At 44.5% G+C, this 11,548-nt stretch overlaps 1 protein-coding gene across 1 annotated transcript; it reads right to left on the bottom strand.

Moving 5' to 3' along the window:
• Nucleotides 1-2,051: 2,051 nt before the first annotated feature.
• Nucleotides 2,052-9,751, bottom strand: LOC111861513 (lipid storage droplets surface-binding protein 2-like). Its single transcript, XM_023846159.2, has 2 exons — nucleotides 9,581-9,751; nucleotides 2,052-2,654 (listed from the first exon to the last, which is right to left on the bottom strand). Exons 1-2 carry the CDS (start codon nucleotides 9,749-9,751, stop codon nucleotides 2,067-2,069), a joined length of 759 nt encoding a protein of 252 aa, XP_023701927.1. The 3' UTR covers nucleotides 2,052-2,066.
• Between the last annotated feature and the right edge of the window lie 1,797 nt (nucleotides 9,752-11,548).

Raw genomic sequence — 11,548 nt, 5'->3', positions numbered from 1 at the left:
GACCTTTAGGCTGTTCGGGGACGAACAACCTTTAGAAGGGAGCAATGTAACGTGTCTGGAATCCAGAAGTCACTTCTATGGAAACGCTAGAACAGACCGTTGCATAAGAAGTAACAATAGCGATACTGTAATTCCAACAGTGAGTTATTGTATCGAGAACATCGAATCTCCACGGTAACGACAAACAAAGCAACGTCTCCATGGTTATAACAGAAGGTTCATTTGCCTAGCAGCGGCGAGGGTATAAATAGGCCAGCTTCGATGAGAAGCCTTGAGTCTCGGAATAGTCTCCGAAGAAGAAAGCTTCGGATCGCCCGTCTAAGAAGTCTCGGAATAGTCATCTTAGAAGCCAGTCGTGATCTAGCCGCCAGAGCGTCCAGTGTCTCTCCGGAATATTGTGAGCAGTGATTGTAACACTGCGAGTGCAAATGGTTGTAAAGTGCGAGCGAACAGAATAAATTCGCTATATTGGGACAACGGCATGAACTTATTTGTAGCGTGACACACAAACACGCTACAATATATATATGCAGCGTGTCCCAGGAGGAATGGACCTGTGGGAGCTGCCCACATCAAACAAGAGTGACAACGCAAGCTTCGTTGCTTAGCAACGATGAGTAAACAGCGGGTGCTAGGCAAAACCTACAACAATACTGACAGTGACATGTTTTCTATATGTCCGACTCTAGGCTACATAAGAAGATATACTGAGTTACAGTTCTAGATTGTACAGTTCACTATTGTTATTATCCGTCTGATTATACTGTGCAGCTGCAATAAATCCTATAGGACAGTTCAACTAATAGTTGTCTCTTCATATGACATTCCACATTGGTGACCCCAACATGATGGGAAGTGCGTGTGATGAAGATCATCAACGACTCCCGCATTGGTTCATCCCGGCGCAGCATGGACACCGCAGACAACTCGCAAGCAGCAGCATCACTTCTCGCAAGTGGGGGGGGGGCGAGATTGATGTGGGAACATCCCACATATTATCACGCATTTCTGCAACTCTCGCTATTCAGCTCACTTTTCACCATCACGCGCGCTAACCAATCACATTGCTTCAAACTTTCGCATTTATACAGCGCTTGCGGCTAGCCCGCATGTACATCATTACGCGCGCTAGCCAATCAGCGCTCAGCGAATTTTCGCTCTGCCATCGAGCATCGTATAAAAGGAGTAGCTCCAACCCGGCATCTTCAGTGTACGATCAGTCTTCACTCAAGCAACATCCACCAGCACACTTCGTCGCCAGTGCTCGGTCTTTGGGAGTCTTCGGCTCTGTGCTGCACCAGGAATGGCCGCCTCGCCACTCCGCTGGCATGCCCGACTCACTGGGCTGCCTCAGCTAGCTGGCGGTCATGTCCAACTCACTGGGCGTCTGGCGTAGCTACCGACTCATCACTCCTACGACTGAGCTCGCACTCAGGTAACTAACTCCGCAACATTAGTCAACACACTGCAGCTTCTGCCTCTCCACTCCAGCGCTTGGTCTTCGGAATCTTCGGATCTGCTCTGCACCAAGAATGGCTGCCTCGGCTGTCCGGCGGTCTCACACCTGACTCACTGGGCAACTCGGCTGCCTCGGACTCACCAGCGGTCATAACCGACGCACTGGGCAACTGGCGTAGCTACCGCCTCACCACATCAGCGACCGCTCTGCGCAAGCAAACCTTTTCCTGGTCGCTTCAACAGCTGAGCAACCATCTCCGTGGGGGGGTGATGTGGGAGCTGCCCACATTCAAACGAGTGACAACGCAAGCTTCATTGCTTAGCAACGACGAGTAAACAGCGGGTGCTAGGCAAAGCCTACAACAGTACTGACAGTGACATGTTTCCTATATGTCCGACTCTAGGCTACATAAGGAGATATACTGAGTTACAGTTACAGTTCTAGATTGTACAGTTCACTATTGTTATTATCCGTGTGGAGTCAGTAGTGTGCAAAAGTTTCAATTTCAGAAACACATGTAATGTTTACATAATTTTGCTCAGAATAGTGTTTCTACAAAAACAAATATCAACTTCAAATTTCAGAAGATCCAAATTGTGGGCACACATCATGCTATGGTTAATTTCTCTTCTTCTGCCTTTGGTCTGTGACTTTTTGATTTTTCTTCTTCTGTATGTTGAATCTCACTGCTGGAAGTTGTAGCCTTCAGATTTTGATTTACTGTGCTCAGATAATTTGTAAGATGCATGATGATAGCTAATGAATTTATATACTGCTGCATACTGTCCTTGTTCAGGTTCTTCACTTGTGAGGAAATGACGTTGTAGACTCTGTGGGCAAACTTGTTAGACAGATGTCCCACAGTATGAACTGTGCGCATAACTTTGTCACTATCGTCAGCTGAAGATGACCCATTTTCCTGTTCCAGTTCTTGTTCTGTAGCAGGGAAGTAATAATCCAGATACTTTTCGGCAAGTGCGGCAGTTTTCTCAAACCCACCAAGTGCCATATTTCCATATCGTGTGGCCAACATTTCATTTGCCTTGTACAGACTTAACACTTTAATGGGCTGTGCTTTCTGTGTTCCATAATTCTTCACAGCAGAAACTGTGTCCAGCGTTGGGGAAAGGGCAGAGTTGACAAAGCACTTGGTAGTTTCATAAATATGTTCAGGAGGCTCTTTCACCAGAGGAAGCTTTTCTTATTCTCTGTTGCGACGGATTTAACGGCGATCGCTCTCTGTTTTCCCTTCCATTATTTGGTGTGCCACAGGAGTTGGTTTTCGGTTTTATTTTACTATAATCCGGGATGGGATAGTGGGGAATAGGACAGCCTCGTGAGGGTGGGTTGCTCGAGGAGCCTTGAGGTATGTTATAAGAATTAGTTTTCGGCTGTACTTTACTATAATCCGGGATGGGATAGTGGGGAATAGGACAGCCTCGTGAGGGTGGGTTGCTCGAGGAACCTTGAGGTGTGTTATAAGAATTAGTTTTCGGCTGTACTTTACTATAATCCGGGATGGGATAGTGGGGAATAGGACAGCCTCGTGAGGGTGGGTTGCTCGAGGAGCCTTGAGGTATGTTATAAGAATTAGATTTTCGGCTGTACTTTAATATAATCCGGGATGCGATAGTGCCGAATAGGACAGCCTCGTGAGGGTGGGTTGCTCGAGGAGCCTTGAGGTATGTTATAAGAATTAGATTTTCGGCTGTACTTTACTATAATCCGGGATGCGATAGTGCCGAATAGGACAGCCTCGTGAGGGTGGGTTGCTCGAGGAGCCTTGAGGTATGTTATAAGAATTAGATTTTCGGCTGTACTTTACTATAATCCGGGATGCGATAGTGCCGAATAGGACAGCCTCGTGAGGGTGGGTTGCTCGAGGAGCCTTGAGGTATGTTATAAGAATTAGATTTTCGGCTGTACTTTACTATAATCCGGGATGCGATAGTGCCGAATAGGACAGCCTCGTGAGGGTGGGTTGCTCGAGGAGCCTTGAGGTATGTTATAAGAATTAGATTTTCGGCTGTACTTTACTATAATCCGGGATGCGATAGTGCCGAATAGGACAGCCTCGTGAGGGTGGGTTGCTCGAGGAGCCTTGAGGTATGTTATAAGAATTAGATTTTCGGCTGTACTTTACTATAATCCGGGATGCGATAGTGCCGAATAGGACAGCCTCGTGAGGGTGGGTTGCTCGAGGAGCCTTGAGGTATGTTATAAGAATTAGATTTTCGGCTGTACTTTACTATAATCCGGGATGCGATAGTGCCGAATAGGACAGCCTCGTGAGGGTGGGTTGCTCGAGGAGCCTTGAGGTATGTTATAAGAATTAGATTTTCGGCTGTACTTTACTATAATCCGGGATGCGATAGTGCCGAATAGGACAGCCTCGTGAGGGTGGGTTGCTCGAGGAGCCTTGAGGTATGTTATAAGAATTAGATTTTCGGCTGTACTTTACTATAATCCGGGATGCGATAGTGCCGAATAGGACAGCCTCGTGAGGGTGGGTTGCTCGAGGAGCCTTGAGGTATGTTATAAGAATTAGATTTTCGGCTGTACTTTACTATAATCCGGGATGCGATAGTGCCGAATAGGACAGCCTCGTGAGGGTGGGTTGCTCGAGGAGCCTTGAGGTATGTTATAAGAATTAGATTTTCGGCTGTACTTTACTATAATCCGGGATGCGATAGTGCCGAATAGGACAGCCTCGTGAGGGTGGGTTGCTCGAGGAGCCTTGAGGTATGTTATAAGAATTAGATTTTCGGCTGTACTTTACTATAATCCGGGATGCGATAGTGCCGAATAGGACAGCCTCGTGAGGGTGGGTTGCTCGAGGAGCCTTGAGGTATGTTATAAGAATTAGATTTTCGGCTGTACTTTACTATAATCCGGGATGCGATAGTGCCGAATAGGACAGCCTCGTGAGGGTGGGTTGCTCGAGGAGCCTTGAGGTATGTTATAAGAATTAGATTTTCGGCTGTACTTTACTATAATCCGGGATGCGATAGTGCCGAATAGGACAGCCTCGTGAGGGTGGGTTGCTCGAGGAGCCTTGAGGTATGTTATAAGAATTAGATTTTCGGCTGTACTTTACTATAATCCGGGATGCGATAGTGCCGAATAGGACAGCCTCGTGAGGGTGGGTTGCTCGAGGAGCCTTGAGGTATGTTATAAGAATTAGATTTTCGGCTGTACTTTACTATAATCCGGGATGCGATAGTGCCGAATAGGACAGCCTCGTGAGGGTGGGTTGCTCGAGGAGCCTTGAGGTATGTTATAAGAATTAGATTTTCGGCTGTACTTTACTATAATCCGGGATGCGATAGTGCCGAATAGGACAGCCTCGTGAGGGTGGGTTGCTCGAGGAGCCTTGAGGTATGTTATAAGAATTAGATTTTCGGCTGTACTTTACTATAATCCGGGATGCGATAGTGCCGAATAGGACAGCCTCGTGAGGGTGGGTTGCTCGAGGAGCCTTGAGGTATGTTATAAGAATTAGATTTTCGGCTGTACTTTACTATAATCCGGGATGCGATAGTGCCGAATAGGACAGCCTCGTGAGGGTGGGTTGCTCGAGGAGCCTTGAGGTATGTTATAAGAATTAGATTTTCGGCTGTACTTTACTATAATCCGGGATGCGATAGTGCCGAATAGGACAGCCTCGTGAGGGTGGGTTGCTCGAGGAGCCTTGAGGTATGTTATAAGAATTAGATTTTCGGCTGTACTTTACTATAATCCGGGATGCGATAGTGCCGAATAGGACAGCCTCGTGAGGGTGGGTTGCTCGAGGAGCCTTGAGGTATGTTATAAGAATTAGATTTTCGGCTGTACTTTACTATAATCCGGGATGCGATAGTGCCGAATAGGACAGCCTCGTGAGGGTGGGTTGCTCGAGGAGCCTTGAGGTATGTTATAAGAATTAGATTTTCGGCTGTACTTTACTATAATCCGGGATGCGATAGTGCCGAATAGGACAGCCTCGTGAGGGTGGGTTGCTCGAGGAGCCTTGAGGTATGTTATAAGAATTAGATTTTCGGCTGTACTTTACTATAATCCGGGATGCGATAGTGCCGAATAGGACAGCCTCGTGAGGGTGGGTTGCTCGAGGAGCCTTGAGGTATGTTATAAGAATTAGATTTTCGGCTGTACTTTACTATAATCCGGGATGCGATAGTGCCGAATAGGACAGCCTCGTGAGGGTGGGTTGCTCGAGGAGCCTTGAGGTATGTTATAAGAATTAGATTTTCGGCTGTACTTTACTATAATCCGGGATGCGATAGTGCCGAATAGGACAGCCTCGTGAGGGTGGGTTGCTCGAGGAGCCTTGAGGTATGTTATAAGAATTAGATTTTCGGCTGTACTTTACTATAATCCGGGATGCGATAGTGCCGAATAGGACAGCCTCGTGAGGGTGGGTTGCTCGAGGAGCCTTGAGGTATGTTATAAGAATTAGATTTTCGGCTGTACTTTACTATAATCCGGGATGGGATAGTGGGGAATAGGACAGCCTCGTGAGGGTGGGTTGTTCGAGGAGACTTGAGGTGTGTTAAAAGAATTAGTTTTCGGCTGTACTTTACTATAATCCGGGATGGGATAGTGGGGAATAGGACAGCCTCGTGAGGGTGGGTTGTTCGAGGAGACTTGAGGTGTGTTAAAAGAATTAGTTTTCGGCTGTACTTTACTATAATCCGGGATGGGATAGTGGGGAATAGGACAGCCTCGTGAGGGTGGGTTGTTCGAGGAGACTTGAGGTGTGTTAAAAGAATTAGTTTTCGGCTGTACTTTACTATAATCCGGGATGGGATAGTGGGGAATAGGACAGCCTCGTGAGGGTGGGTTGTTCGAGGAGACTTGAGGTGTGTTAAAAGAATTAGTTTTCGGCTGTACTTTACTATAATCCGGGATGGGATAGTGGGGAAAAGGACTTCGGGAGGGACACCCTGTGTATATTGTAACGTGGATAGTGCAACAGGAAGTAAGGTCAAGTGAACTCTGCGTTTCCACAAGTGACATCATTTACCCCCACTCCTCCCATCATTATGCAACGCATAGTAAACACCCCTCCCCGCTAGGCTGTGATGTCATGCAACAGGCGACTCCAAGCACTGACTATTACTGGGCAATGCATAGGTAGAAACACCTGACAACAATACCTGATATCTTGTCGAGCAACAAGGTGTTCTTTATGTTGTCCGTGCCACGCCTAAATAAGGAGCAGCAAACACTATTCAGGAGTATTGAGTATTGAGCCAGTTACTAGTATTCAGTATGAATTGAATTCCAGCAGCTACAAATTGAGTTGTATCGAGTGCATGGCCATGACTCCAGCAGGAGAAGTAATTGTGATACTGCAGATTGCAGTAATGGTGAGATTGTGGACTGTGTAAATGTAAGAGCGAGTGTACAATAAATTCGCTAGATCCAAAACAGCGTGAAGTTATTTATTGCGTTACATACCCAACATATGACAATATATAAGGTCCTTTCATGTTTGCAAGATATTTTTATTCCTTGTGTAATCCAGTCGTTTTTTATTCTACCTATACTTTTATTCTGAATAAGAAAATTAGGTTCAAAGATATTTAGAAAAATTTATAAAAAAAGGAGTTCAACTTATAGTTTGTATCCTTATCTTTGAAAAAGGTTCCAGCATTTCATTTTATAATACAGAGAACCAAAAAAAAAAAACAAACTCCATGGTTTCTAGTTCACAAGCGAACTATATCGACCCAGGGGCCGCCACTTGTCATCAGAATTAGTGGCAACCATAATAGATGTTGAAACTGGGCAATGGTTTCATTAGTTATTTTTCTGGTTCTCTGTTCCAAGGGTATTAAATTTACTTCTATAATAATATTATTTACTCTGAGGAATTCAGCATCATGGTCTTAGAGGCCGTTGACTATGGAAGATGTACAAGAATAACTTAACCTTGTACTATCTATAAGAATAACATCAGTGGCTGTACTCAAGAAATTTTGAATTCTTGTTTCGAAATTCTCAGTGTATAACAAATTATATGACTTTAGTAAAAAGTTTACATGCTTTTATGGTTATTTTCATTTAAATAGTTTATGTTTATCTCTTTTCAGATTACATACTCAGATTTTGGATTGTGCATATATTTTAAAGTTGCATCTAGTCTGCTCAGAAATTCATTTAACATCTCCTGAAGGAGCTCTGTACAAGCTGGATATAATTTGGTTACATGTTTTAGGTACTAATTGAATTACACAGATTTCGAAGTCCTGCTCCTTATAGTGATGATATATATCAGTTTTATGGCCAATAAAAATACACACACCTTCCCTCTGTAGGTCTTTACAGCAGAAGCTGGAACCTAATAGATAACCGTTCATTGTGAAGGTTTATGTTGTCTATTTCAAAAGAGTGTATTAATTCATCACGTTTGCTTCTCAAACCTCTGATATTCTGGTGAAATATATCTTTGAGTTGAATGATTCTGCATTTTGTTTGTGAGCTTCCAAGACTGCAGGACTGCATTTAGTATAAGTTGAGCACCTCTGTGCTTTGGAATTTAAGCTAAAAAAGGAGAAGCCCTAGAATGGGTTATAACAGGAATGCTGCTTATACATGATGCAAGGCCTCCAACAACCCTCTTAGCAGTTAAGTTGCTTGAGCCTCTTCTTGCCTTGAGAGTTCAGGTGCAGGCCATGCATAGTGTATTGTTTCATGTTGTGGTATGAAGAATTGTAATGTTTTATTGTGGTTTACCACTGCCAAAGGAATTTAAGAAAATGTGATACAGATGGCAGCAGTGAAAAGAGATGTAATCATATTAGTGATAATTGTGATTTTATTCTTTTATATGTGTTTTTTGTTCATGTGTGCACAATTGTTTGTTTGTGTGTGCCTGCATGTACATGTGTGAGTGTACAAGGTTTGTTCATAAAGTTTCTGAAATGAGGGCATGAGGCAGCAGTGCAACTGTCACATTTCCAAACAGTCAGCCATTGCATTGGCTTTTCCAAAAGGGTGAAATTTAAGGCCTGAAGTACCATGAATAGCAGTTGGTGCCCTTGGTCCATCCCTCTTTAGGAAGAATTTCGCAGTGGGCCAAATACCCTGAGGTGTGACTTCAGAGTTAACTCTTTTTGTTTCCCACCGTTCAAGTGCCTTTTTTCGGGTCATTCGCCTGATTGATTTTGTGACCCAATTTACTGCCGTCTTACGCACTGGATCCCTGGTTTCTTGCCACAATTTTCGCGCCCTCTGCTTATGTTTTAAAAAGCGATCTAGACCAGGAAGATCGTTGTTTATGTCCGAAAGTGTAACTTTTCTTGTCAACAACCTATATGCCGAAGCAATAGAGGCTGCAAAGTTGCGCGCTGCTTTATCGGCTTCTACCCCATACTTAATTTCTATTTTATGTGATATTAACTCAGAGACGAGGCTTTGAAACTGCTCCCAATCTGTGAATTTTTCAATAGGTTCCGAAAGATTCCTAATTTGAATATGATCCAGTATGTGGAATGCTATTGGTAGGTGATCTCAAATCCAAAATATCGGAGATGATGACATCTGACACTGATATTTTGGTGGACCACAATATCCAGCACATCACCATTTCCCGCAGGGGAATAATGAGTGGGACACTGTGGTGCTGAAATTTCGAATTCACTCATATCAAATAAATCCGTGAGTTTCTCGCCTGAGGGGTTTGAAACTCTGTTATTCCAAAATGGGTGCTTAGCACTCAAATCACCTGCCAGAATAGACTTACGTTTAAAGCTTAAGAGTTCAGTGATGTCAGCATCACTCCAGGCCCTGCCTGTGGATTTATAAACAGCTGCAAGCAGTACTTCACTGTTACCAACTGGTATGCAGACCCCTGTCACTTCTACTGAAACAAGAGATGGTAGGTCTTCCCTGGCATGTCTTCAACCCCGATAATTGGCAGGATGTGGCTTGTCTTCCTCCACCAACCAGCAGTTGCAGTATTTGGGGTGGAAGCAGCATTTCCCTTCTCTGGGCATTCCTTATGCAGGTGGCTGCCTCCGCACCACAAACAGCAGGGAGGTTGTTTACAGTTAGCCCAGACGTGGCCAAACTGTTGACAGTTAAGACATTGCGTTAAGTCCAATATGAGGTCTATACGTCTCCACCTTGACTGATATGTGGCAAAGGCTTGACATTGAATATTTCCTGTGATTTTGCCCTCTGCAGCAAGGTTGTCAGGAACAATGGAAGGTTCCTGGTTGTTGCTTCTTCAGGTTGGGCTCGGCGGGTTGTCGTCATTTGCTTGACAATAATAATGTCGAAGCCCATGTTTTCCAGACCCTCTGAAATTTCCTGAGCAAGGGTATTGATGGGGAGGTGTCAGATTACTGCCTTAACAGGCTTTTGGGGTTTGGGGAAGAAGTAATAATAGGCTAGGTTTTTGTTGGTGAAATCTGACTTGATGGCTTCGAAATCTGCCATGCCTTTCATAACGACTCTGGTTCCATTTCTTCTGTTACGGAACTCAAAGTCGGCCTTGCCCACATTTCTCAGTTGCTTCTGCAACTGTGTGAGATTCGTGGATGATGTCAATATTATTGGAGGCGGCCTACCTGCTTTGCCAGAGCCTGCTTCCTCAGGTGTAGCAGCACTAGTACTGCCCATCTCCGTTGATGTTTTCAAGGGAGCAAAGAAGTTACGGGTGGCAACCTCTTTAGGGGGCATGTTTTCAGTGGCTGGCACTGCTTTCTTCAAGGTCAGGGCGGCCTTGTTGGTGACGTGCCGCTGGCACCACTGGGCTTCTTTGTATCCGCCCTCATGGGTGGAAGAGGGCTTAGTTGCCTCAGACAGAGCAGTTTGGCTCCTCGCCTTCAGCACGGCCTTTAGTTCCTGTAAGGCAACTCTGTATGTGCACAGGGTCTTCCCTGTTAGGGCCTGGCAGTAGTTCTGGCCGTTTTCATCCGCTTCACTGACAATGGATGACCACTGCTCACTGTCACCCACTGTAGCTGGAGTGTACCCTGCCACATCCTCAATGTCGCACAGTACTTGCAGGAGCTGTTTCAGTTGTGTTCTGCATCGGGGAACTCGCCTCCCAGCCACTGGTACTGTGATTTTAGCGCTTGACGCTTCTTGGTCCAATGTGCCCAGTATCGCTGCACTGGGATGGCAGACATATTTGGCACCACTTTTTGTCTCATGTTCACTCACTTCGCGAACACACACCTAATTGTCAATAAACTTGACCCACATCTCTCACACACAAGTGATGAATACTCACCAGCTCACAATCAATTAAACTTACACTGACTCCACACACACAAGCAGCAGGCCACTTACACTGCCTCAGAAACCTCACTGCAAAACCCACAATGATTCTCTAACTGCTTCATCAGCAGATGATCCCCAAAACACAACCTCGACAACTGAATCACATTTACCTAACCTGATCTGATACCACCCACCTCGTAAGAGGACGAGGCAATATTTATACATCACTTGCAGTCTGGCCCTCTGGAGATGAACACAAGCACTAGCCAATCAGCACTCATAATCACAGGTCCATTGCCAGCTCCGTCCAGTGGTAATGGTATAAAAATGTGGGCCTCCAACTGGCTTATCCGTTCTTAATCAAAGTTTATGCTTTGGTTTATTTTTGTATGTGTCTAGGCTATAATTACCCCCCCTATTACGATTCTGAAGTACAAATGAGGTAATATACCAAGTGGTTAATTACGTCCTTTTTTTTCTGGATTCTCTGTCTGGACCGACCAAGGTAGTCCGGGTTATAGGTTTACAGGTCTGCAAATGCTGCAAAGTCAGAAACATGGTCAGGTTCTTGTTACATGCTTATTGTTTGCTATTGTTGGAAAGATGAAAATATGGTCAGAGTTTTGCAATGTTCTTTTTTTTTTTTTGCAAATGTTGCAGAGTAATAGATTATTATTATTATTATTATTATTATTATTATTATTATTATTATTATTTACCGAGCCATTAGTTCCCCTCATGACTGCTATCTACTACAGTCTGACGTTAACTCTATACAAGGTTGGTGCATTGCAAACTATATGAAACTCAACATCAGTAAAACTAATGTTATATCCTTCTCCAGGAAAACCAACT

This window comes from Cryptotermes secundus, unplaced genomic scaffold, assembly GCF_002891405.2.
Source record: "Cryptotermes secundus unplaced genomic scaffold, Csec_1.0 scaffold991, whole genome shotgun sequence".
Classification (NCBI taxonomy): domain Eukaryota; kingdom Metazoa; phylum Arthropoda; class Insecta; order Blattodea; family Kalotermitidae; genus Cryptotermes; species Cryptotermes secundus.
The sequence above is the reverse complement of the archived record's forward strand: the minus strand, read 5'-3'. Positions and strand labels throughout refer to the sequence as shown.